This window comes from Chaetomium fimeti, assembly GCF_033439085.1.
Source record: "Chaetomium fimeti strain CBS 168.71 chromosome Unknown B0H64scaffold_5, whole genome shotgun sequence".
NCBI classification, from domain to species: Eukaryota; Fungi; Ascomycota; class Sordariomycetes; order Sordariales; family Chaetomiaceae; genus Chaetomium; species Chaetomium fimeti.
The window spans coordinates 3027357-3048938 of NW_026944333.1; the positions used below are offsets into that span (position 1 = coordinate 3027357).

Consider the following 21582-nt stretch of genomic DNA (forward strand, 5'->3'; position numbering starts at 1 on the left):
TGTTGTTTCGCCGGGTGCTCATCGGACATCACATTTTCGCTCAATTATTCTCCCCGTCCTCATGGTAGGTAGCATATATCCCCATGGGATATCCATCCCACTGCTGCGGGAGGATGCACTCCAAAAGCACTGTTTCTTCGGTACTGAAAGGGTTGCTTGCGGCCGAGTGTGGGGGTGCGGGTGAGGCGGTGCGGGGAAGACTCCAGCGCCGGGACATTCTGGAACCGCCGCGGATTGCCCAGGCCGGGAATCATATCGCTGTTGGGAAAATGTATTTGCCGGTGATTTTGACCCGAGGCCGGCCCGCAGCCATGGGCCAACCCGCTGACCCTTGCGCCCTGACGATTGTTGGACAAATTCGGCGAAGTCATCAGCCGTTTTTTGGCCCCGTGCGAAGCACCACTGTTTTATTGTCTAACAGGTTCTACGAAAAGAACGACTCAGCCTCGATGCTGTGAACTGCTGTATGTTGTTGCGTGGTGTCGGAGCTTGAAAAATTACCGTAACCCGATTGGGGGATCCGGCTCCAACTCCAACGTCGAAAGGCAGTTTGCCCAATACATTGTGCGTATTTGGTAGTTAAAGTATAACTATCGGTTTTCCCTCAGCATTCTCAAACCAACCTGGAAACGGCGAAAACGGGAGATCGGACTGCGAGCCCAAAAACCCGGTCATTGAAGTCGATCAGGGATCGCGGCCCGCCGCAACCCAGGAAGGCAGGGATTTTGTTCAACGATGGAAAACTGCGTTGCCTCACGAGAAATCATCGGGGCAACAGGATCTTGTGGCCATAACTTCGGCACGCTTTCTAACATTTTTGTTTTTAGCAATTACCAACAACGCCGTATTTTCCAGCCGTTGCCTTCCCCCGCCAACGGCGAGCGTGGCCACTTCTGCAGGTCGGTCCGCGCGATGGGTGAGACATGTTTCGAGCGGCAGACCGGCGGCAAACCGACAGCCTGGAACGTGGCCAGGGAAAGGCTCACTCACGTGCCTTGAAAGAAGTGCCCCTTTCGGCCATCCTCTCCTTTGAACTTCTTCAGACAGAGGACCCAGATTACCTAGTTAGTTACCTAACAAAGGACAAAGAGCATTGACGGGTATAGCCGCCAGGGGATAAAAAGGTACATTGAAGGCCAAAAATAAAAATAAGAATCATAAAAAATAACTTCGACAAAGCGCGCGTTTAAGCTTGAATTCGATAATGGAATCATTGGTTCCCGCAAGCCAAGAAATTGGCGAGCTCGGCGGGCTCGGGTCAGACAAACAGCCAACAAAAAGGTCCACAGAAGTCGGCGGGAAAACAAGGCCAGCGGAGGATGCAGGTGCGAGAGACAGCCGCCGACGTCACTGCCAATCGACAATTGGCAGCCAATCAATTCCTTGCCCTGCCCGCGTCTGCCAAATGTTTCAGACGAACTGGGTCTTTGTTCAGGGTCAATAAAATTAGCGACTTTGACATTCAAGTTTCAGGCCCGATGTCATAGGCCAATCGACCAAATGGTCGGGGAGACCGCAACGCCATGCCCCCCCTGTTAGTTAACTCTCGCAAAGCGAGGTATGGAACTATGGAAATTCACACCTCGGTCGCCTTTGCCGCTTTTCCGATTTTCTCCAGGTTCATTCATTGTGCCAAGATGGCCATGTGGTGGTCCCAAATCCTCCACTAGATTCTGATCCCATCTCTTGTGCTCTCTCCTTTTCGTGCTGCCTCTCTGCTCTGTCACCCTCTGTGTTCTTAACCAAAACCAATAACTCAACTCTTAACCCCTCACCTAACTACGCCGCAAAACGCCCCCCATCTCCCGTCCTCAACTTCGCGGGGATACACACGCATGGCCCGTTATTGCGGTAGCCTTATTTCGCACTCGCGCTAGCGAGCTCTAATATTACAAAAGCCACTTTCTACAGATTACAGCCATCGCATGCGACATTCATACCGATGAGTGACATAACCACGACGGCGCCCGCAGAGGTGCCGACGTCGGCGTCGCCATCATTATCATCATTGGCGTCGTCGACCTTGACATCGGCCGCGGCGGCGGCGACGAGTAGTACGATCGAAGAAGGACCGGGTTCAGCCCAGGAAGCGACTGGTATTAGCCTCGTTGCTTTTGTGACTGCTTTGGCCGCTTCGTTGGTTGTCTTCGGCATCCAGACGGGCTTTTTCTTATTATTACGGAACAAGTTGGTCAGGATATTGTGCGTTGCTGCCTCCCTCCCTCCCTCTCTCTCTTCTTCTCGCTCTCCTACTGTGCAGAAACTGACAGACCGGACCACAGCAAACCAAAAACATACCTAGTACCCGAACGAGAACGTACCGATTCACCCCCCGCCAACCATCTGGCCCTGGCGTACAAGCTCATGAGCTTCGAGGATCGCGAAATCATCAAGAAATGCGGTCTCGACGCCTACTTCTTCCTGCGCTACCTACAAACCCTCCTCATCATCTTCATCCCCATCGCCGTAGTGGTAATCCCGGTCCTTGTTCCTCTCAACTACATTGGCGGCCTGGGGCGCGAAGTCGTCGTCAACAATAGCACCGAAGGCGAAGAAGCCGACGCCAGCATCCCCACGGGATTGGATACGCTAGCATGGGGAAACGTCGCTCCAAACAGGCAAAACCGGCGCTGGGCTCACCTTGCTCTCGCCCTCATCGTCATCTTGTGGGTCTGCGGCGTCTTCTTCGCCGAGCTGAGGGTTTACGTCAAGATCCGCCAGGATTATCTAACCAGCGCCGAGCACCGCCTGCGCGCCTCGGCGAACACGGTGCTCGTGAGCTCCATCCCCGAAAAGTGGCTCAGCGAGGAAGCCTTGAGAGGCCTGTTTGACGTGTTTCCCGGAGGCATTAGAAATGTCTGGCTTACCCGGGACTTCACGCCGCTCCTCGCCAAGGTCCACGAGCGCGACGCCATCCACAAGCAGCTGGAGTCGGCCGCGAGCGAACTGATCCGCAGCGCGAAGAGGTCTCAGCTCAAAAAGGAGGGGGAAAATGGCATCATGCACAGGATCAAGGCCGTCACCACGGAGAACAGGGCCGACAGAGCGCAGCGCTCAAAGGCCGAGGACGACGAGGCTCGGAGACGCGCCGAAGGTGCCGGTGGTCTGAGTGCCAACACGCCACACGTCCCCCAGGGCGTGCACGAGGCGATTGCCGACACGGACAGCAGGAGCGACAGCGATACCGATACCCAAGGAGAACCTGAGGAAGAGAAGCGCCGGGGGCGCGGGAACCCGCTCGCTAAGATTGGGGAGGGCCTGGGCAGAGGGGCCGGCAAGGGCGCTGCTCTCGCCACGGGGGCCGGCCTAGGCATCCTTGGGGGGGCGAAAGCCGTCCGAAAAGGCGTCAATCAGGAGCTGGACCGGACTGCTGGTTTCGATTTTGCGGTCACGGGAGGCCCTCAGGGACCGCCTTCCATGACGACGCTCGACCCGGACTCTCCTAAGCGGGACTACGGTGCGGACGACGAGGAGAGACCCAAGATGTCGTTTACATCGCAAGCCCCGTTGACCAACAACGCCCGCCATGCCCACACCTCGTCCGACGCCTCAGACCCTAACAAGGAAGGTCCCGAACCTAAACTTTTCGGCAACACAGTCCGCCGTGCTACTAACATGGAGGAGATGATCGTTACCGACAAGACGCGGTGGTACGAGTTCTGGAAGCCGCCCAGCGGAAGCTACGCATCCCCGATCCCCCAGGGCGCTGAGCAAGGCGAATACCCGTGGAAGAAGAAGAAGTCGTTCTGGGAACTTGTCAAAGACGCGATTCCCTTCGTGGGCGCCGATATCCCGCCGATCGACTACCCACCCGCGTATACGCACGATTACAAAAAGCAGCCAGAGGACGACGCGGAATGGAGGAAATGGCTCGAGCCAAGGGAGCGCCCGCACCACCGGATTGCCAACTTCAAGTGGACCCCCGCGTGGTTGCCCGCCCTACCCCTGATCAACAAGAAGGTGGACACCATCTACTGGTGCCGCGCCGAGCTCGCCCGGCTGAACTTGGAGATCGAAGAGGACCAGCAGCGACCCGAGCGCTACCCTGTCATGAACTCGGCCTTCATCCAGTTCAACCACCAGGTCGCCGCCCACATGGCCTGCCAGTCGGTTACCCACCACGTCCCGAAGCAGATGGCGCCCCGCATGGTCGAAATCTCGCCGGGCGACGTCCTCTGGGACAACATGGCCATCTCGTGGTGGGGCGAGTGGCTGAGGAGCGCCATCGTCTTCGCCCTGGTGTCCGCCATGGTTGTTCTCTGGGCCTTCCCGGTCGCCTGGACTGCCTCGCTCTCCCAGATCGACGCTCTGGTTCGAAAGTACAACTGGCTCTCGTTCCTGGTCGAAAACGAGGTCATCAACAACGCCATCAAGGCGGTTGCCGGTGTCCTGCCCGCCCTGGTCCTGTCCATCATCCTGGCGCTGGTGCCCGTCTTTCTGAATTTGTTGGCCGAGTTCCAAGGATCCAAGACCGGCTCGCGGAAGACCGAGACGGTCCAGATCTACTACTTTGTCTTCCTCTTCGTCCAGGTCTTCCTGGTCGTCTCCATCGCCTCCGGTACCTTCCAGACGCTCGCCAACATCTCCAAGGACTTCACGACCACGCCGAACGTCCTAGCCGAGAACCTCCCCAAGGCGGCCAACTACTTCTTCGCGTACATGATTCTGCAAGCGCTCTCGACGAGCTCGGGAACGCTGTTACAGATCGGAACGCTCCTCGTCTGGTACTTCTGGGCCAGGATAGTGGACAACACGGCGCGGGCTAAATGGACGCGCAACACCCAGCTGCCGACCGTCCAGTGGGGTTCCTTCTTCCCGGTGTACACCAACTTTGCGTGCATCGCGCTCATCTACTCCATCGTCGCGCCCCTCATCTCCCTCTTCGCCATCATCACCTTCAGCCTGCTCTGGGTGGCGCACCGCTACAACATGCTCTACGTCACGCGGTTCAAGACCGACACCGGCGGCGTCCTGTACCCGCGGGCCATCAACCAGACCTTCACGGGTTTGTATGTGATGGAGCTGTGCCTCATCGGCCTCTTCTTCATCGCCGAGGACGAGACGGGCAAGAACGTGTGCTTCCCGCAGGGCATCGTCATGGTGATCGCCCTCATCCTCACCATCCTCTTCCAATACGTGCTCAACTCCTCCTTCGGCCCGCTCTTCCGCTACCTCCCCATCACCTTCGAGGACGAGGCCGTCCTCCGCGACGAAGCCTTCCAGCGCGCCCAGGCCCGCCGCCTCGGCCTGCTCGGCGACGACGACGACGAGGCCACCTCCCTCCACCGCCCGGGCACCGCCGACACCGACAACAACCAGCAGCAACAGCAGCACGCAGCAGACGACATCGAGCTCGAAAAAATGGCCGGCGCCGGCCGCGGCCACAGCACCAACCCACGCCACCACGCACGAACGGGCTCCGTCCTCAACCGCCTCGCCCCGGTCAACAAGGGCATCGCACACGCCAGCACGTGGGCCGCGCGCGGCGGCAAACAGATCCGCGCGGCCACCTTCGGCAAAGCCGAAGAGGGCCTGCGCACGGCGGCGCAGTACCGCAAGACGCGGCGGCAGCGGGACCTCGAGTCCCAGCGCGCCATGGGCGACGCGCTCTACGGCGGCTACTGCGACGTCATCGAGGACCTGACGCCGCGCGAGCGCGACGTGCTCGTGCGCAAGGCCTTCCAGCACTCGGCGCTGCGGGCGCGCCGGCCCGTGGTGTGGATCCCGCGCGACGATATCGGGGTCAGCGATGATGAGATCAGGAGGACGAATCAGTTTAGCGGGTATATTTCGATTACGAACGAGGGGACGGCGCTGGATAGTCGGGTGCGTGTGCTGTATGGGCGGAATCCGCCGGATTTTTCGGAGGTGGATCTGATTAATCTTTGAGGTGGTGGTGGTCGGTGAGTGACAATGGTCCTGGTGGGGGAGGGGAGTTGAAGGCGGGGGTGGATGGATGAGATAGAGGGAAGAGCTAGGTGCATGCATACATACATACATTGGGAGAGGTAAAAAATACCCATGGCGTCTTGGGGTTGGCTTGGGTTGATTGGTTTGGTTTTGTTTAATTTAGTTTGGAGAGCAAGCATCGGATTCAGTGCATCTCAGACGGGGATAAGCATCGCATCGCATCGGCATTGGGCGTGGTGGATGTACATAGATAGCATACGCATACCAGCACCAGCTCAGGAATAGCATTGCATATAACACCCAACCTCACTTTCACGCTTGAAGTTCATGTGGGAGCAAGACTCGGTATTCGCTCTCCATGTCCCTAGCTAGCTATGCATCCCTCTGGTGATGAGATTTCGTTTTCGCAAACAATCTAAGGATGCGCCCGCAGCAACCATAAGTCGATATAATACTGAAGACAAACCCCCACAGAGCGCCAGTCCGACCTTAAACCATGCCATAAACGCCCTTTACCCGCCCCGTTCCTTTTTTTCGGTCTCCCACTGCAATCACGGTATCCAACACCCTAGGCCTTCTCCTTTCCCCCGGCCGGCCTGACAGCTTTCATCACCGGGCCTAGTGTGGTGGCACCAATTAAGCAGGTCACGGTGGCTAGCAACTGCAGGAAGCCGACGATGATGGGAACCACGGACGTCAGGGTGACGAACTTGACACACTCGTTCACCTGATACAGGTCCTGCTGCTTCGCGATCACGTACCGCTTCGGACGGGGGCTGGAGGAGGAACCGGAGCTGGAGCTAGGGCGGGAAGCGCTGGGCTTGCCGCCCGCGCTGGAGCCCGGCGGGGATGTGTTGTCTTCTCCCTTCTTTTGCTGCTGCGGCGGCTGGTGGGCTGGCGTGGCAGAGGCTCCGCCGGAAATAACGGCTGCGTAGCTCGGCTCGGTGCCTTCCAGGACGGCTTGACGCTTTTCCTGAGCGGCATCGTATGGGGGAGGCGGGGTGCCGTCTCCGGTCGTGGGGGCGGGGGTTAGGTGCAGGACTGTGACCAGGCGGACCGGGGCGCGGTGGAAGGGGATGAACCAGAGGGAGAAGACCTGGAAGATGGTGAGGTAGAGGAGGCTGCAGCGCTCATCGTAGACTGTGGAAGGGAGAGTGGTTAGTGGATTGATTTGGGGTTGGATGACGGCGGAACAACATACCGCATGATTCGAGTTCAAACTCAATCTTGGGACTCAGTATTTTGTCTAGTCGAACGGGTTAACCAGTGTTTTCTTGCTGTTCTCGTCAACATGGCTGGGTACGTACACCACCTGTAAATGGCAGCGATAAGTACACGGGAGTCGATCTTGCCGACACGTGGCACATTCACGTTCTTGAAGGACGGGACCCAGCAGAATGGGTGCTCGAAAACGGCACCGGGAGCGAAGTAGCGATAGATGACGTCGTGTTGGGCGTCCGGGCTCCCCTGGGTCAGGGTGCGAAGGACGTGTTTGATGTCCTGTGCTGCAGAGTTGGTGTCAAAGGTGGTTAGCCCATCGTCACATGTCTTCGGGTTGAGAGGAATTGGGAGTGTTTATTTGTTCTACACGTACCTGGGTTCTCCATTGTGGTTGGGCGATGGATTCGATCGACTTGATTGGGAGGTGCTTGCTTGGTCTTGGTGGTCAATGGAGATGGAATGGGAATTGTCAAAGTAGAAACAAACGACGGCGTTTATTTTCTATTGTCAGCTCAATTGGTTTTACCTGACCTCTTGAACGTGGGAGGGCAAGAGCGGATGGGAGGGTGGTACGAATATTTGTTTTATGTGCCTGTCCCTCCTCCCCTATCTGCCAGCTGGTGATGTCATTGATGCATTTTAAGGAAGGCAGGCTAAAGGCACGCAACCCCACAGCATGTGATAGCCCCCAACCCAGCACTACCACAGCACCCAAGTCGTCCCTTACATTGGGCAAGCTTGGCGCATATGAGTGAAGCAAGGAAGGGATTCGACGCGGGTGATATTCGAATTACCTAGCGTGCCTAGGTAGCGGGTAGGAAAAAAATGATGGGTGTAAAGTGGATAAAAAATGGACGTTGGTAACAGTTAAAATCGCAGCTCGATTAGAAGTGTAAAGAGGATATGTATCGCAATGTATCGTAATTCCCTATATCTTTCAGAAAGAACAACCGATTCATCCAAACCATTCGTTTATCTATTAACACACAATTCCTGCCACCCATCCACAGTACCGTACCGTACCCACCTCGTCCATCATTTACATCCCAGCGCCGAGAAAAAGACACCCAAACCTCCCGCAACCCGTATTCATAACACTGACTTCCCCAAGACCTCAACCCATCCAAAATCAACCACACCTACCCAGGCAAGCTCCCCCTCCCAACAAACCACAACTAACCCGCATCACCTCCGACTCCCCTGCCGGCGCACCTCCACAAACGAGGCATCGCCACCACCAAACCGGTCCGGATCAACCTCGCGAAACCCGCTCGACCGTCTCTCCACACTCCGCACCCTGCTCCTGCGCCGCCGCGACGGGCTATGCTCCTCAATCACCACCACCTCATCCTCGTCATCATCATCGTCATCCGACTCCCCACTACTCGAGACCACCCTCCTCGGCGGGTGCGCCATGCGCGCGCGGCTGACACTCCGCCTCCTTCTCTCCTCCTGCACCACCACGCGATCAAACTCGCTCGGCGCCATCGACGACGCCGCCACCACCTCCTCGACCACCACGGGTCCACCACGCACCGTGGCACTCCCGCGCCGCACCTCCACCGTCTCCTTATTATGATGCCGCGAGTGCGAGTGCCTGCGCCGGCTGCGGCTGCGCTGCTGCTGGCGGCGGCGCGTGTAGACGGACCCGGACCCCTCGGTGACCACCGTGGACGTGCCGTCCCCGCCGGCCGCGCCCGGGTTGCGCATGTTGACGCACGTGTACACCAGCCAGAGCAGCAGCACGAAGCCCGCGACGGCGCCGATCGTGATGCCCGCGACCGCGCCCGGGTCGGGCCCGCCCGTGAGGGAGCCGTAGTAGGCCGGGATGGTGGTCGTGTGGGTGGGCGGCGGCGGCGGGTCTTGTTGCTGCTGCCGCGGGATTACGAGGACGTGCGCGACGTGGTTGGGGTCCATCGCCGGTGCGGACGCGGGCGCGGGCGCGCGCGGTTGGTTTCGGGTGGCGGGCGGCATGGCGCCGGTTTTGGGGGGGTTGGCTGAGTCGCAGGTGAGTTGGTGAGGTCGGTGAGTTAGGTGGGTTGCTGTGGTATTTTGGATTTGGGATTCGGAGCGGGCGACTGCTGCGCGCGTTGACGATGATGCGCGTCTTCCACAGAGTGGTCGTGATTTGGGTCGCAAAGAGGGCCGAGCGAACGAGTGAGGTGAGTGAGTGAGTGGCCGCGCTAACAGGTCTCGAGGAGGGGTTTTGTGCGACGGCGGCGTCTAGACGATCGGGTGTATGGACGTCTTAGATGAGATGGCCTTCGTCGCGGCCGTCAAAAAAAGGGATAGGTTCTTGATAAAAAGCAGCAATGCGCTCCCGGTTGGTTCTCAAATGCGCCGGAACTCTAAGCAGGCAACAGCAGAGACGGCCGTTGCGAGCGCACCACAAAAGTACCTGTTGCGACGGCGGGCAATGGGCCAATGGCGGTTCCAGATAATTCCTGATGGATATCGCGGGAGCACAAATAATTGGTTAAAAGAGTGGCTCAAGGTTCGCGCATGCGGCCAAGCTGCAAATTCGGAAACTGAGCGATGAGCCGTGCCTCTGGTCGGTTGGTTTCAAGGAACAATCCTCAGCAGCAAGCGCAACCCAATGTGTGCCGACCTGCGCGCGGCACGACATCGAGGGGGAGGCTGGGGAGGCGCTCCACTCAGAATAAACACAACGAGGATTCTGGAGGGCTTGGCACGGGATTGGATCGAGCTTGAACCCCTGTCGGCGGTTGCCAAGAGTCTCACGGAGGGCGAACACAGATCTCACTCCCTACCTACCTACAGATTACCTACCTACCTATACATACAACACACAATCCCAAGAATGGATGAATATCGACGGGCAGAGGGCAGCAATAATATACCCAGATTCTCATGTATTTCATCACCATAATCCATCACATCATCTAAACACCAACGCCATCCCGCGGTATGCGCTTGCTCAAATCACACAAACCCCCGGATCGCCCTCATAGTCATCGGCTTCTTATCCTTTTTGTCCCCCTTGTCTTCTTTTTTATCCTTGCGCTCTTTCCGTGCCGCGTTTTGCGCTCCCCCTTACGACGCCGTCAGCAGCTGCCTCTCTCCAAGTCTTCTTCCAAGAAAAAAATCCGACTAACTAACCTCGAGGGAAACTTCTATCGGCCTGCGGGCTTGTCGCAGGCTGGGCCTGTTGTGCTGCTAGCGGGCTCAGCGGGCCATGCGATCCCGACCCGAGAGGCGTTGATGATGCCGATTCGACCGGCGGCGACACCGTGCTCTGGGGCGACCGCTCGGCGGCTTCCGGGTCCGAGGAGCCCCGCTGCCGGCTTCGGATCCCTAGCGGGCTTTTCCCCATCAGCGACGACTCGCTGTCGCCGTCGGGTAATGCGCCTCGTTCGGGCCTCCCCGCCCTCTGCTCGGCGTTGCACCGCATATCCAACAATGTCGACTCGAGGGTCGTGTATTTCTTCGTGAGGACATCGTATTGCCGTTGTAGTGCCGTGTTCTTCGCTCGGGCTGACGAGAGGGCGCTCTGGAACGCCGCGGCCGCGTCGCTCGACGGCTTCTTCGTGCTTTCCTGGTGCGCCTTGGCCAGCTGCGCTTTCAGATCATTGATTTGCGCCTGGTAATGGCCATCTACCTCGCGGAGCTGTTGCTTCAAGGCGGCGGTCTCCTGCTCTACCTGTTGCGCCCTAGCCTCCGCGATAGCCGCCTCTTGCATTGCGATTTCCATTTTCGTCTCCTTACCCTGTAGCTCCCGCTCCGAGGCCGAGAGTCGCGTGATCTCACTCTTGAGCTTATCGACCATGGCTGTGCTGATATCAACCGCTTCGAGGTTTTGTTCCGACTGCAGCCTCTTGTGCTCTGCTTCCTCGACGAGCCGGCGCAGATTTTCGCATTCCGCTTGCGCTTTCTTCAGCTGCTGGCCCAGGTCGTTACCCTCCACGTTCCACTTCTTTTGTTCGTCGCGTAGGCCGCGCAGTTTGTTTGACAGGTCGCTCTCCCACTTCTTGGTCATGTTTCGCCGGTGATCGAACTCTTTCCTAACCTGCGCTTCGCCCCTCTTGGCTTCGTCCAGCCGCTGTTTCAGACTGCGGTTTGCCATCACCAGGTTCTGCGTTTCGGCTTCTGTGGCCGACACCTCGATTTGCCGCCGGCGTAGCCCCCCCATGTGTATCATGTGCTGCTCCTTTATAAACCTCTCGTACTGAAGATCGTTGATCAAGCGAAGCCTGTGGTGCTGCAACAGAGCTATTTGGTCGTCTACCTCCAGGCTGGACCCCTTGCGGCCCGACCCGTGCGCAGCCGGTTGCTGCAGCGGGCTCTTTTCACCGCCTTGCTCTTGGGGGTTGAGTGCTATAGATGGTACGCTGTCGTTGGGAAGCGACTGGTGGAGCCCTGTTCTCACGAAATCACTGGAGCGACTTGTGTCTTGTGCGTGGCCATACGACGTCGACTGAGCAAGGCCTGATGGCAGTGTCGGGCTGTCATCGTCTCGTCCACGGGCCTGCGCCTCGTAGAAGTCGTATATTGATGGTTGGCTCGACTGCGAGCCCCGGCGAAGCGATGGGGTATTAGCCCGACGGATAGACATGGAGCTTATCGACAATGCTGGGTGTGAGGGATCGGTACGGGCCGGGTTGGTCAGAAGAGCAGAGTCGAACCCTTCTTGTTCGAGACCGTCGCCCATGGCGGAGCCAGGCCCGCTCGGGAGCGGTGTGGCCGGGCGAACGTGCGCATTGGTAGGTGTCTGGTCTATGACTAGGGCTAGACAATCTGCGAGGACTCCATCGGCCTCGCTCTCGACCCACCGACTGAGGTCCGTCTTCTCGGATTCGATAGTGAGGTTGTAAAAGTTTGGATGCAGTAGATGCTGCTTTCTGAACCGATCCGACCGGTCTCTGATCTCCGTGGCCTGGACGTCAATATCGTCGGCATTGTTCGCATGCCTCAGGTACCTCTGGGGCTTCCGCACGTAATCGAGGAAGTTGATGGGGTACAGGCCGTATAAGAGGGTAAAATATTCCGGTAGGTAGGAAAGGGAGTGGCCGTCGTAGTCGGGGTCCAGTAGGGAAGTGTCCCAAGGCATTCCACTGCCGGCCTCGCGGTTTTCCGCCCCCATTTCTGTGTGTTTCTGGGCGAAGTACGAGCCTCGGTCCCAAAACAGCAACCGGGCGTAGATATTGAACAGGGTAGGAAGGAATGGAACGAGAGAGCTGGGTATGAAGGGTAGGATCATGACCAAAGCCACGAGAGCTAGATTAACCGTCGCGGTGGATTCATCTTTCTGAAGGGAATGCAGGATGTTCCCGAAGAGGGGGGTTTGCAGGATGAGGTGCAGATGCGGCGGGCCGCTCGAGACGAAGGCGCAGAGAAGACTCAGGGCCGAGTTCCTATGCTCTCTCCTGACCACGAAGGCGTTCAGGGCCGTCATGAAGCCCTTTGGGTCTCTCTTGCCGAACGCCATCAGGGCATCGTTGATCATCTGCTCCTTGAGATCGTTCGACTGACGAACGCCCGACTGCGACTCGCGCGCCTCCATCCACCTCGTGAGGAGCCGGTGGACGAGCGGTGCCAAACCTTCCTCGCTCCAGGTAGCCGGGTCATCGTAATCATCCGTCGAGAGGAGGTCGAGCGTGTGGTCCATAGCCTCTCTCGCTAAGCCCTTCTCCCGTCCGACATGGTCCAGGACTGGGTCAAGCAGTTTGTCCCACCATTTAAAAACCCTCGCCGGTGTCCCGAGACCTGAGCGGAGCTGCCGTAGGATTGTGAGGAAAGCGACGTATTTTTCAGGATGGTCCTGCACCGCCTTCTCCCAGATAGCCAACAACTCGTCGCCCAACCGCTCGCCGGATCCTTCGTCGGGCTTTTCGTGCTTCTCGAGGTAGCTGGCAATGATACCGTTTATCTCGGCGGGGAGGGGCAGCGTCGGTGCTTGAAAGAAGCCATTGAGGGCTTTGGCAAGGTCCTTTGAAGACCTATGTGCATGATAAGCGGTCAGGAGGGCCACGAAAGCAGAAGCAAAGTTGCATTTGAAAAGCAGGCGGCTCGTCCAAAGGGGCGTTCTGGCGGGGCGACTCACCCGGATGAAGTCATCCTGATCGGCACGGAGCGCGTATCATTGGATATACCTGGCAGGAGGGCGGGGGACTGCGCTCGAGGAGCTTCGTGTTCCGTTGAATTGGCGATTGACGGTCAGAACTTGAGAGCGGTTTGGAATAGTTACGGGACACCGGTCCCTCTTTACGCCCGGGCGGCGTGTAACATTCGGTCAAGATCTTGGACTCGTAGCTGTATGTTCAAGTTGTCTCGACACGTTCGATTTCTTCATCAGGGGCAGGCAAAGCAAGCACGCAAGCAACAAGAAAGCAAATGTCAAACTCCACTGCCCTGTTTGGATTCCTGCCGGTCCTGACCACGCTAAATCAATCTGCCCCACCATGTGACCCAGCTTCAGCCCAGTTTGCATGGTCAATGCCCAAAAACCCCGCACTAGGAAAGTAGGTGGGGTCAACCCCAGATATGAGGTGGGCCCGGGATCGTCTGATGCATGGTCCGAGAGGGCAAGTTCTGGGCGCCATATCCGGGATGGCTCGATGGCTCGATGGCTGCCCCTCTTTGGCGGGGCTTCCTTGACAGCTCTCTCGTGACCGACCTGATCGAGGTGCCCCCCTCCTCCAGTGAGCGTTCGAGACACAAAACGGCTTGTATCCCTTCGAGAAACGTTGGGCACACATTCCCAATTTCTCACTCTTCCATCGTACCTATCCCAAGCTCGGTTCTTTTTGTCTACATTCAAACAACTTCAGTCCGTTTTTCTACTGAACCAACACAGTAAAGACCAATTTGCACTTCACTTACACCTCGCATCATCTCGAGGACAAGACGTCACCAGACCACCGTCCCCCTCGAAATCACAATACAGGTTGCCAAAGATGGCTAGTAAGACGTCCGCAGTGGCAGATGAGCCAATTGAGGTGCTCTTTGCCCTGCATCCCAAGTTCAACCTCATGGACTTTGCAGGGCCCGTCGAAGTCCTGACTTCCTGCCTGCACGATTCGAAGGATCCTAGTGAGTGACCACAACGCACGCGTCTTTGTTGCCAACCCCGCACCTGCCCCTCTGTTCCGGCCAAGCTCGGCACTGAGACCACAGAGCCCCTACCTTTAAGGCATTGAGCCCCGAGATGCTTGCTGTGTACTGACACGTCTTTGCCCAACAGCCTCCAAGGCCTTCGAAGTCACCATTGCTGCCGGCGAGCCCCAGGTGCTCTCCCAGCAGGGCGTCATCATTGGCTCCCAGGCCACCTGGAAGGAAGCTCACGAGCGCCTCAACGACTTCGATGTCCTCGTCGTTATCGGCGGCAACACGGACGAGGTTATAAAGGAGAAGGCTGAGCCCCTCGACCTCATCGCTGCTTATGCGGAGCTCCAGAAAAATGACCCGAGCCGCGAGCGCACACTGCTTTCCATCTGCACGGGATCCCATTTCCTGGCTTATCAGGGCATCCTCTCTGGCCTCGGTGCCACCACTCACCCGGACGAGATCACCAAGTTTGAGAACTTGTGCAGCCATGCAGTTGTCCGCCTCCTAGGCGAGCATACTGACGTCATGGAGGAGGCCCGCTATGTCGTGAACAACCTGCGCTTCGAGCTCGGAGACGAGGATGAGAACCCTTACATCCGGCGCAAGTCGGACAGTGGTAGGCGTCCGTCTAACGCTCGGTACGTGTCCACGAGAAGTCGAACCCTCGCACGTGCAACTAGCTAACGCTTACTCCAGGAAGGGCTCGATGTCATTCAAGGGCGCGTCGCGTAGGGAGTCGATTGCCCGCCGCGCCGCGATGCGCCTAGGTGGCCTCCGTGTCATCACGAGCGGCGGCGTGGCGGCCGGAATGGATGCGACTCTGTATCTGGCTAGCATCCTGGTGTCGGAGGATTCCGCGAACGAGGTCGCCCGTGTCATGCAGCTGACCTGGACCAAGGGCGTCGTTGTGGACGGTCTTGATGTGTAAATTTTAGCGTGGCGTTAAGCTCGCGACAAGGTGTCGTGTAGCGGTTGAAATTGGCAGCGATTCGGTTAGAAATCAGGAACATTGACGGTCAACGGTCATAACTTGAGGTGCCTGTCATTGGGAATTCTGCTCATGTGACATTCTACCCAGTGGTGTAAAAGCGCGAGTGGTCGACGATGAAACTCCAAACGAATCTCCACAGTAGAGCAGGGGCCAAACTACAGAGCGGGACCCGCATTCTTGGCGCTCCCTTGCCAGCGCTGCCACCTGCAACGGCCCGATAGACCTGGCCGACCGCTGAAAATATCTCGACTGCGTCTTGGCTGCCAAATCGTGACGGCGCCGAAGATACAGCTTTATGACGCTCGCCCGGCGCCGACATCCCGTATTTCCCAACGGCACCCGCAGATTATAATCATGACGACCCCGATAGCAGCGGCCGCTGAGGCGGCTACCAAGCAGCTCCCTCGAAAATTCGGCAATAAGCAGGTTTTCTTGTACGGGAGGAGTCTCTTGGTTCAACCATGTGCTGTCGTATACTGATTCCAACTCTCAAATATAGACCGAACCATGTCGTTGCCTTCATCCGCCCCAAGGACAAGCAGCCGCCAAATCTGGCGACCTTCGTCGTGCCGCTAAAATTCAACAAGTTCGACCTCCGCGACTACCTCTACCACGGCTACAATGTCCAGGTGACCTCAGTACGCTCCTTCATCAACCGGCAGTTCCCGAAGCGAAAGTTCGCACACCACGGCAGGATTTACCTACCGCGCCCACAAAAAATGATGATCGTCGAGCTCCTAAAGCCGTTCGTTTGGCCGGAGCCGCCCGCCAAGTCGGACCTGGACGCGTTCGACTACGCTACGTACAAGAAGATAAGCGATCAGAGGGGATCCGAGACGAAAAAGCGAATAGACCCAACGAAGGTCCCCTTGCTGTCGAGGTCCCCGTTGCCCGAATATCGGGTGAAGTTGAAGGAGTCGGCGGCCGATATGGCGAAGCGCGGGGAATGGAGCAACGAAAAGAACAACGATGATGAGTGGACCGAGGTAGAGACCGACGTCAAGGTATGAAATCAGAATTGAGGAATTGGGGAGTAGAAGGAGACGGGGACTTGCGGCTCGGTGCTGTCACGATAGACCGCGGCGTGGAAAACGAGCCGGCGGTGGCATGTAATATACCACACGACGTAAGGTAGCTTACAATGTATGTACAATTATGATCACGTCCCAGCACCCTCGCCGTCTGCCACGCCCTCACCCTCACCATCACTCTCTTCACCACCCCCCTCCCCCTCCCCTGCCTCAACCCAACACTCCCTTTTCTGAAATAAGAGAACCTCGTCCCCCCAAGCCCACCAGCCCGCCGTCAGATTCCTCGCAAACACCTCCAGCGCCTCATACCGCTCCGGCAACAGTTCCTCGAAAAGCCCTCTCAGATTCGGCTTCCGCGAATGCACATCCGGCACCGCAACAATCACCTTCCCCGCCACCGCACCACTCCCACTCCCCATCCCACTCCCCATTCCACCCACATTCCCACCCCCATTCCCACCCCCATTCCCACTCCCATCCCCACCCCTCCTCCTCCCAATAACCAACCTCTCCCACGGCCGCCTCCACACCGAATCCACCCCCACCACCATCTCCCCTTTACTCGTCACCTTCAACCACGTCCACTCCCCGACCACATCCACCCCCCACCCCGCCTCCATCACCCCCCTCGGCCCCGTCAGCAGCGACGCGAACCGCCCGGCGTTGGTCACCCACACGCCCACCAGCCCGCCCGGCGCCAGGCGCGTCGCCACGGGGATGTTGTTGAGGAGAGTGCGGATGGCGGTTGTGTTGGGTGCCGGCGTGTAGGCCCCCGCGCCGGTGCGCTTGCGCTTGGCGGAGCGGTTCGGCCAGGGCGGGTCGAGGAGGAGGAGGTGGAAGAAGTGCGGGGGGGTGGCGGTTGTGAGGGGGCAGGGTTGCTGTGTGGTGGGGGATGTTGGGGGGATGGTGGCGGGGATGGGGTGCGCGTTGGGGGGGAGGTGGTAGTCTAAGGGGGAGGGGAGGGGAGGGTTTGATGGGGAGGGATGGTGGTTGTTGTTGTGAGGGGGGTTGTTGTCTGTTGCTGCTGCTGCTGCTGCCGGGGGAGTGGCACGTGAGCTTGTTGGGGGCGGCTTCTGGGGCTGGGTTGGGTTTGTCAAGATGCGTGGGAGGCACCAGGGTCCGTCATATGACGACGCCTTGATCTCTTCCAGGGCGGATTCCACCGCCGCTTGGGTCATCAGCTCAGCCACTTGCGCTGAGGGCGACGCGGTCGGCGGTTCGGATCCGCCCGCCTTCCGGGGCTCCGGGGTCGGGAAAGGGCATGCCGGGGGCAATGCCGAGACTAGCCTGCGCAGCTTGATTGGGGCTTCACCATTACCGGCAGTCAGCTGACTCGAAGGGACTTGAGCTTCCTCAATTGACCGTGGGAGGTCGAGTAGGACCACCGTTTTGCGGTCGTTTTGCCAGAGGATACTGGATGGAGCCATCTGATCGGCGGCACTCTGGGTTGAGTCGGGTCGGGCTGTTTCGACCTGGAACGACCCGCCCGGTGCAGATGGATGGAATGGCACGGAATCTGGGGACAGGAACAGGAACAAGCATGTCAGGGGCCCTGGCTGACGGGAGAAAATATGGGTCCCGGAGAGTCGCGTGAGCCTTGGTTGGCCGCTCTTTTTACTCGAGCCGAAAGCTTGGCTCTCGTCCACAAAGATCCCTTCTTTGCGATTGGTACTGACGTGGAAAAGAGAAAAGGAAAAATAAATGTACAAAAAAGTCTTCGCTGTAAATGAGGATGGGGGGGACGTGAGAAGCGGCAGAAAGAGCTGTCATCGACACAAAAATAATCACAAATAATCACAAATAATACACCCAAGTGCGACGAAACTGTGAGGGCGACTTGTTCGCAGTCACACTCGGCACTCCGGGCCTGCAGGAGCCAGCCGGACAATCGGTAATCCTCGGCTTGTGGAGGCGGGGACCGGGCGACCGCTAAAAGCTCGCTTTCGAGCGGCCAGAAATGACGTTTCGGGGTTGCGTTTCCGGAATTTTGGCTCTCTTATCTCCATCCCTTTCGCAACTTGCGCCAGCGGTTTTTACGCATCTCAAGACGACAACGATCTGAACCGCGCATTCAACTCTTGAGTTTTGTTTCCCGATATCGACAAGATCGACAAATCGACTTCATCCCTGCGTGATGCGCCCATAGCGTGCCGGTCCAACCGTTTCGACTCGCCAGAACGTCCCTCACTCCCCACGACGGATCGCACACCTCCCGGAGAGGGAATTCCCCCGGCACTTATGAGTGCTCATGCCTCCATGCCGGGGGTTCTGCCCTCACACCGACCGAAAGATGCCGCTGGTGTACCCCGGACACCGGTAGCCTCGGGGAAGGAGCCCGCCGTCTGTCCAACAGACGACGAGGCGCAAGTCCCGCGCAAAACGGCCAAGGATAAGCGAAGCTTCGACTATGTCTGGAAGTCCGGTGTTGCAGGAGGCATGGCGGGATGCGCGGTAGGTGGTTTCGCTTGTTGGGCGCATTTGCTCCGTTCGAGCTGCTAATATGCGTGTAGGCCAAAACGATTGTCGCGCCGCTCGACCGAGTCAAGATTCTGTTCCAGTCCCACAATCCACACTTTGTAAAATACACGGGGTCGTGGTATGGCGTTGGGGGGGCGATGAAGGAGATTTATCTCCAAGATGGACCGGTGGGGTTATTCAGAGGACACTCGGCTACCTTGTTGAGGATATTTCCCTATGCGGCGATCAAGTTCGTCGCGTACGAGCAGATCCGCGCCGTTGTCATCCCCCGAAAGGACAATGAGACGCCATTCCGACGGCTTATCAGTGGTGCCATGGCGGGGGTGACATCGGTTTTCTTCACCTACCCCCTAGAAGTCGTCCGAGTACGGCTTGCGTTCGAAACAAAAAAGGAGGGCCGGTCGTCACTGCGGTCAATATGCAAACAAATATACCACGAGGGGCAATTACGGAAATCGGCAGCGCCCGCAGTCGATTCGGCTGGTGCGTCTGTCTCAACGGTTCGCGGTGCGGCCGCCACCGTCGCAGCGGTAGCGCCGGCAGTAGCGCAAAAGTCCGGGCTCGTCAACTTCTACCGTGGCTTCTCCCCGACGCTCCTGGGCATGCTCCCGTACGCCGGCATGTCCTTCCTCACCCACGATACCGCGGGCGACTTGCTCCGCCTCCCCGAGATCGCTCAGTACACGACACTGCCCAAGCCGGCAAACCACCCGGCAGGCAAACCTGCACCGCTCCGTTACTGGGCCGAGCTGCTTGCGGGCGGCGTTGCGGGAATGGTGTCGCAGACGGCGTCATACCCGCTGGAGGTGATCAGGAGGCGGATGCAGGTCGGCGGTGCCGTCGGCGACGGCCACCGGATGCGCATCGGCGAGACGGCCCGGCTGATCATGCGGGAGCGCGGCTTCCGGGGCTTCTTTGTGGGGTTGACGATTGGCTATGCCAAAGTGATACCCATGGCAGCTGCGGCTTTCTACACGTACGAGCGGCTAAAGATGTTGTTTGGCATTTAGAATATAGGGTTTTTTTCTTTCTTTATTTCTCCGAAGCACATGAGCGGCGTTTGGGCGGTTGTTGTGTATCGAAGGCCGCTTGGCTCTAGCATCATTCAAGACAATAGATCCTTTATTTTGACTCATGGTGGTCGTCAGCCATCGCGTTGTGATACGAAGCCACGGGGCATTGTTAGCGCGATGTACTTGATATCTCTCCTACGGAAGCTGAGGAGTGCCCTTGGAAAGCACTAACCGGCAGGTTCGACCGTAGGTAACCAGGGAACCGCCTACCTCGACACAAAGCGCGATTTCTCAACTAGGTTGGCATTCTAGGGAAAGCGCGCCGCCTACTCCTTCGAACCAATGCGGAAGCACGCAACAACTACGAGATGTAACGAGGACCGAAGAACCAGCTCAGTCCTGCCTGGCGATCTACGTACCAGAGAGTGTCATCTACCGTCCCAGTCCGCTCGCCACATCTCTCGACAACAACGGGCATCCTCAACGTAAGCACTCAGCACAAGCAGTTCACGACTCATCAACAACACACCCGTAACCCAAGAAAGAACATCCCAAGCGCATCATTAGTCACCATGAGCACACCAAACAACCCCCGAAGCCCCAAAGCCCAACCCGAAACCCAACCCAACCCGGACACCGCTACCACCACCACCACCACCACCCCCAACCCAAACACAACCACAACCACAACCACTCCCACACCAAACCCACTCCCCCCGCCCGTCCCGCAAAAACACCACAACCAAGCCGTCGCCGACCCGCTCGCGCACTTCCTCGCCATCCCGTGGGCCGCGCGCCTGCTGACCGACCCCGCGGCGTTCGGCATCGTGGTCTCGGACCGGCGCCCGCTGGCGTCGGGCGACAAGCAGTTTGTGCGCTGCGTCCTGAGCAGCGCGACGACGGTGCGCGCGTGCGTGACCTTTTTTGTGCGGCTGCCGTCATCGGTGACCCAGGTGGCGGGGCCGGGGGTAAGGGTGTCTAAGGTGTCTGGGGTGGGGGTTGGTGCTGCTGCTGCTGCTGCTGCTGGGGGGATGGTGCCGAAGAGTAGGGCGCTGCTGCGGGGTGGGGGTGCGCAGGATGGTGAGGATCCGGAGAGGCCGTTCTTGCTGTTCAATGCGCTCCTGGATCTGGGTGAGGATCTGTGTGGCCACAAGGGCACGCTGCATGGCGGGGCGCTGATGGTGCTGCTGGATGAGACGATGGGTGCCGCGGCAAATAACCAGAGTGGTGGGTTCCCTTCCCTTCCCTTCTATTTATTTGGTTCGCGGGGACGTTAACTCGACGGGGTGTGAGCAGATTATGCATTTACGGCGACCATGCACACCAGCTTCTTGAAGCCTGTCATGTTGCCGGGGCCGGTGATAGTCAGGTCAAGAGTTATTCGGAGGGAAAGGCGCAAGATCTATGTTCGGGGTACGGTTGAGGATGGCGAGGGTGAGTTCAACGGGTGCTACAACGTCTACCAACAACATGGCTGACAGATAGGTACGCAGGAACCATCATGGCGGAGAGTGAAGCAATGCTGGTGGACAAGGCACAGGACAAGGCAACTAGGCTGTGACGGTCAAAAATCATGATACGATTAACTTAACTCAAGACACGATACGGAGAATTCGAGGATTCGAGGTTCGGAGATGGGTAGCGGTTGGGTGCAATAACTCCCTTTAACCACGGAAATTCATGATGTAGTTATAAGTCAGAGCTCAATGTATGAGCTTAAATGCGAATTTTAATATTTATCACCCTTTGCCTCATGTCGAGGACTCGAATCTTAGGTGACGGGAGAGAGGAAGAAAGAACGAGAGATGAGGTGCAGTCGCTGGGAAGGTCTGAGGCAGGGTTCCTGGGAGCTGATTGGTTAAACTTGTTTATT

The 21582-nt window shown here is 58.0% G+C and overlaps 9 protein-coding genes across 9 annotated transcripts; 5 read left to right on the top strand and 4 right to left on the bottom strand.

Annotated features, from left to right (window-relative positions):
* The first annotated feature begins 1693 nt into the window (after positions 1 to 1693).
* Positions 1694 to 6223, top strand: B0H64DRAFT_195495 (uncharacterized protein). Its single transcript, XM_062799159.1, has 2 exons — positions 1694 to 2202; positions 2283 to 6223. Exons 1-2 carry the CDS (start codon positions 1943 to 1945, stop codon positions 5887 to 5889), a joined length of 3867 nt encoding a protein of 1288 aa, XP_062658314.1. The 5' UTR covers positions 1694 to 1942; the 3' UTR covers positions 5890 to 6223.
* Positions 6224 to 6226: 3 nt separating this feature from the next.
* On the bottom strand, positions 6227 to 7736 carry B0H64DRAFT_401613 (uncharacterized protein). Its single transcript, XM_062804169.1, has 4 exons — positions 7505 to 7736; positions 7218 to 7415; positions 7112 to 7156; positions 6227 to 7050 (listed from the first exon to the last, which is right to left on the bottom strand). The coding sequence occupies exons 1-4, from the start codon at positions 7515 to 7517 to the stop codon at positions 6479 to 6481; spliced, it is 828 nt and encodes a 275-aa protein (XP_062658315.1). The 5' UTR covers positions 7518 to 7736; the 3' UTR covers positions 6227 to 6478.
* Positions 7737 to 7853: 117 nt separating this feature from the next.
* B0H64DRAFT_401614 (uncharacterized protein) lies at positions 7854 to 9416 on the bottom strand. Its single transcript, XM_062804170.1, has one exon. It carries the CDS (start codon positions 9103 to 9105, stop codon positions 8317 to 8319), a length of 789 nt encoding a protein of 262 aa, XP_062658316.1. The 5' UTR covers positions 9106 to 9416; the 3' UTR covers positions 7854 to 8316.
* A 456-nt stretch (positions 9417 to 9872) lies between these two features.
* On the bottom strand, positions 9873 to 13293 carry B0H64DRAFT_195639 (Hamartin protein-domain-containing protein). The gene is made up of 3 exons (XM_062799160.1): positions 13193 to 13293; positions 10252 to 13088; positions 9873 to 10184 (listed from the first exon to the last, which is right to left on the bottom strand). The coding sequence occupies exons 1-3, from the start codon at positions 13204 to 13206 to the stop codon at positions 10075 to 10077; spliced, it is 2961 nt and encodes a 986-aa protein (XP_062658317.1). The 5' UTR covers positions 13207 to 13293; the 3' UTR covers positions 9873 to 10074.
* Positions 13294 to 13643: 350 nt separating this feature from the next.
* B0H64DRAFT_401618 (class I glutamine amidotransferase-like protein) lies at positions 13644 to 15283 on the top strand. Its single transcript, XM_062804171.1, has 3 exons — positions 13644 to 14181; positions 14333 to 14834; positions 14893 to 15283. The coding sequence occupies exons 1-3, from the start codon at positions 14046 to 14048 to the stop codon at positions 15122 to 15124; spliced, it is 870 nt and encodes a 289-aa protein (XP_062658318.1). The 5' UTR covers positions 13644 to 14045; the 3' UTR covers positions 15125 to 15283.
* A 184-nt stretch (positions 15284 to 15467) lies between these two features.
* B0H64DRAFT_401621 (uncharacterized protein) lies at positions 15468 to 16349 on the top strand. Its single transcript, XM_062804172.1, has 2 exons — positions 15468 to 15621; positions 15687 to 16349. The coding sequence occupies exons 1-2, from the start codon at positions 15542 to 15544 to the stop codon at positions 16195 to 16197; spliced, it is 591 nt and encodes a 196-aa protein (XP_062658319.1). The 5' UTR covers positions 15468 to 15541; the 3' UTR covers positions 16198 to 16349.
* B0H64DRAFT_476200 (MT-A70-domain-containing protein) lies at positions 16347 to 17645 on the bottom strand (the record flags this gene model as incomplete). Its single annotated transcript, XM_062808136.1, has 1 exon — positions 16347 to 17645. One exon carries the CDS (start codon positions 17643 to 17645, stop codon positions 16347 to 16349), a length of 1299 nt encoding a protein of 432 aa, XP_062658320.1.
* Positions 17646 to 18340: 695 nt separating this feature from the next.
* Positions 18341 to 19831, top strand: B0H64DRAFT_195696 (mitochondrial carrier domain-containing protein). The gene is made up of 2 exons (XM_062799161.1): positions 18341 to 18669; positions 18729 to 19831. Exons 1-2 carry the CDS (start codon positions 18457 to 18459, stop codon positions 19704 to 19706), a joined length of 1191 nt encoding a protein of 396 aa, XP_062658321.1. The 5' UTR covers positions 18341 to 18456; the 3' UTR covers positions 19707 to 19831.
* Positions 19832 to 20715: 884 nt separating this feature from the next.
* On the top strand, positions 20716 to 21530 carry B0H64DRAFT_401624 (HotDog domain-containing protein). Its single transcript, XM_062804173.1, has 3 exons — positions 20716 to 20936; positions 21006 to 21143; positions 21203 to 21530. Exons 1-3 carry the CDS (start codon positions 20741 to 20743, stop codon positions 21268 to 21270), a joined length of 402 nt encoding a protein of 133 aa, XP_062658322.1. The 5' UTR covers positions 20716 to 20740; the 3' UTR covers positions 21271 to 21530.
* The last annotated feature ends 52 nt before the right edge of the window (positions 21531 to 21582 follow it).

What these genes read in the sequence shown, in the direction of transcription:
- B0H64DRAFT_195495 (XM_062799159.1), top strand. Translation starts at nt 1,943, where the DNA reads ATGAGTGACATAACCACGACGGCGCCCGCAGAGGTGCCGACGTCGGCG. An exon ending in AACAAGTTGGTCAGGATATT is followed by an intron (nt 2,203 to 2,282) that starts GTGCGTTGCTGC and finishes ACCGGACCACAG; the next exon opens with CAAACCAAAAACATACCTAG.
- B0H64DRAFT_401624 (XM_062804173.1), top strand. Translation starts at nt 20,741, where the DNA reads ATGGTGCCGAAGAGTAGGGCGCTGCTGCGGGGTGGGGGTGCGCAGGAT. An exon ending in CGCGGCAAATAACCAGAGTG is followed by an intron (nt 20,937 to 21,005) that starts GTGGGTTCCCTT and finishes GGGTGTGAGCAG; the next exon opens with ATTATGCATTTACGGCGACC. An exon ending in TACGGTTGAGGATGGCGAGG is followed by an intron (nt 21,144 to 21,202) that starts GTGAGTTCAACG and finishes ATAGGTACGCAG; the next exon opens with GAACCATCATGGCGGAGAGT.
- B0H64DRAFT_401613 (XM_062804169.1), bottom strand. An exon ending in CGCTGCCATTTACAGGTGGT is followed by an intron (nt 7,157 to 7,217) that starts GTACGTACCCAG and finishes CCGTTCGACTAG; the next exon opens with ACAAAATACTGAGTCCCAAG. An exon ending in GTTTGAACTCGAATCATGCG is followed by an intron (nt 7,051 to 7,111) that starts GTATGTTGTTCC and finishes TCCCTTCCACAG; the next exon opens with TCTACGATGAGCGCTGCAGC.
- B0H64DRAFT_195696 (XM_062799161.1), top strand. Translation starts at nt 18,457, where the DNA reads ATGAGTGCTCATGCCTCCATGCCGGGGGTTCTGCCCTCACACCGACCG. An exon ending in GAGGCATGGCGGGATGCGCG is followed by an intron (nt 18,670 to 18,728) that starts GTAGGTGGTTTC and finishes ATATGCGTGTAG; the next exon opens with GCCAAAACGATTGTCGCGCC.
- B0H64DRAFT_195639 (XM_062799160.1), bottom strand. An exon ending in CGATAGAAGTTTCCCTCGAG is followed by an intron (nt 10,185 to 10,251) that starts GTTAGTTAGTCG and finishes CGGCGTCGTAAG; the next exon opens with GGGGAGCGCAAAACGCGGCA.
- B0H64DRAFT_401621 (XM_062804172.1), top strand. Translation starts at nt 15,542, where the DNA reads ATGACGACCCCGATAGCAGCGGCCGCTGAGGCGGCTACCAAGCAGCTC. An exon ending in GGCAATAAGCAGGTTTTCTT is followed by an intron (nt 15,622 to 15,686) that starts GTACGGGAGGAG and finishes TCTCAAATATAG; the next exon opens with ACCGAACCATGTCGTTGCCT.
- B0H64DRAFT_401614 (XM_062804170.1), bottom strand. Translation starts at nt 9,105, where the DNA reads ATGCCGCCCGCCACCCGAAACCAACCGCGCGCGCCCGCGCCCGCGTCC.
- B0H64DRAFT_401618 (XM_062804171.1), top strand. Translation starts at nt 14,046, where the DNA reads ATGGCTAGTAAGACGTCCGCAGTGGCAGATGAGCCAATTGAGGTGCTC. An exon ending in GCACGATTCGAAGGATCCTA is followed by an intron (nt 14,182 to 14,332) that starts GTGAGTGACCAC and finishes TTTGCCCAACAG; the next exon opens with CCTCCAAGGCCTTCGAAGTC. An exon ending in AGGCGTCCGTCTAACGCTCG is followed by an intron (nt 14,835 to 14,892) that starts GTACGTGTCCAC and finishes CGCTTACTCCAG; the next exon opens with GAAGGGCTCGATGTCATTCA.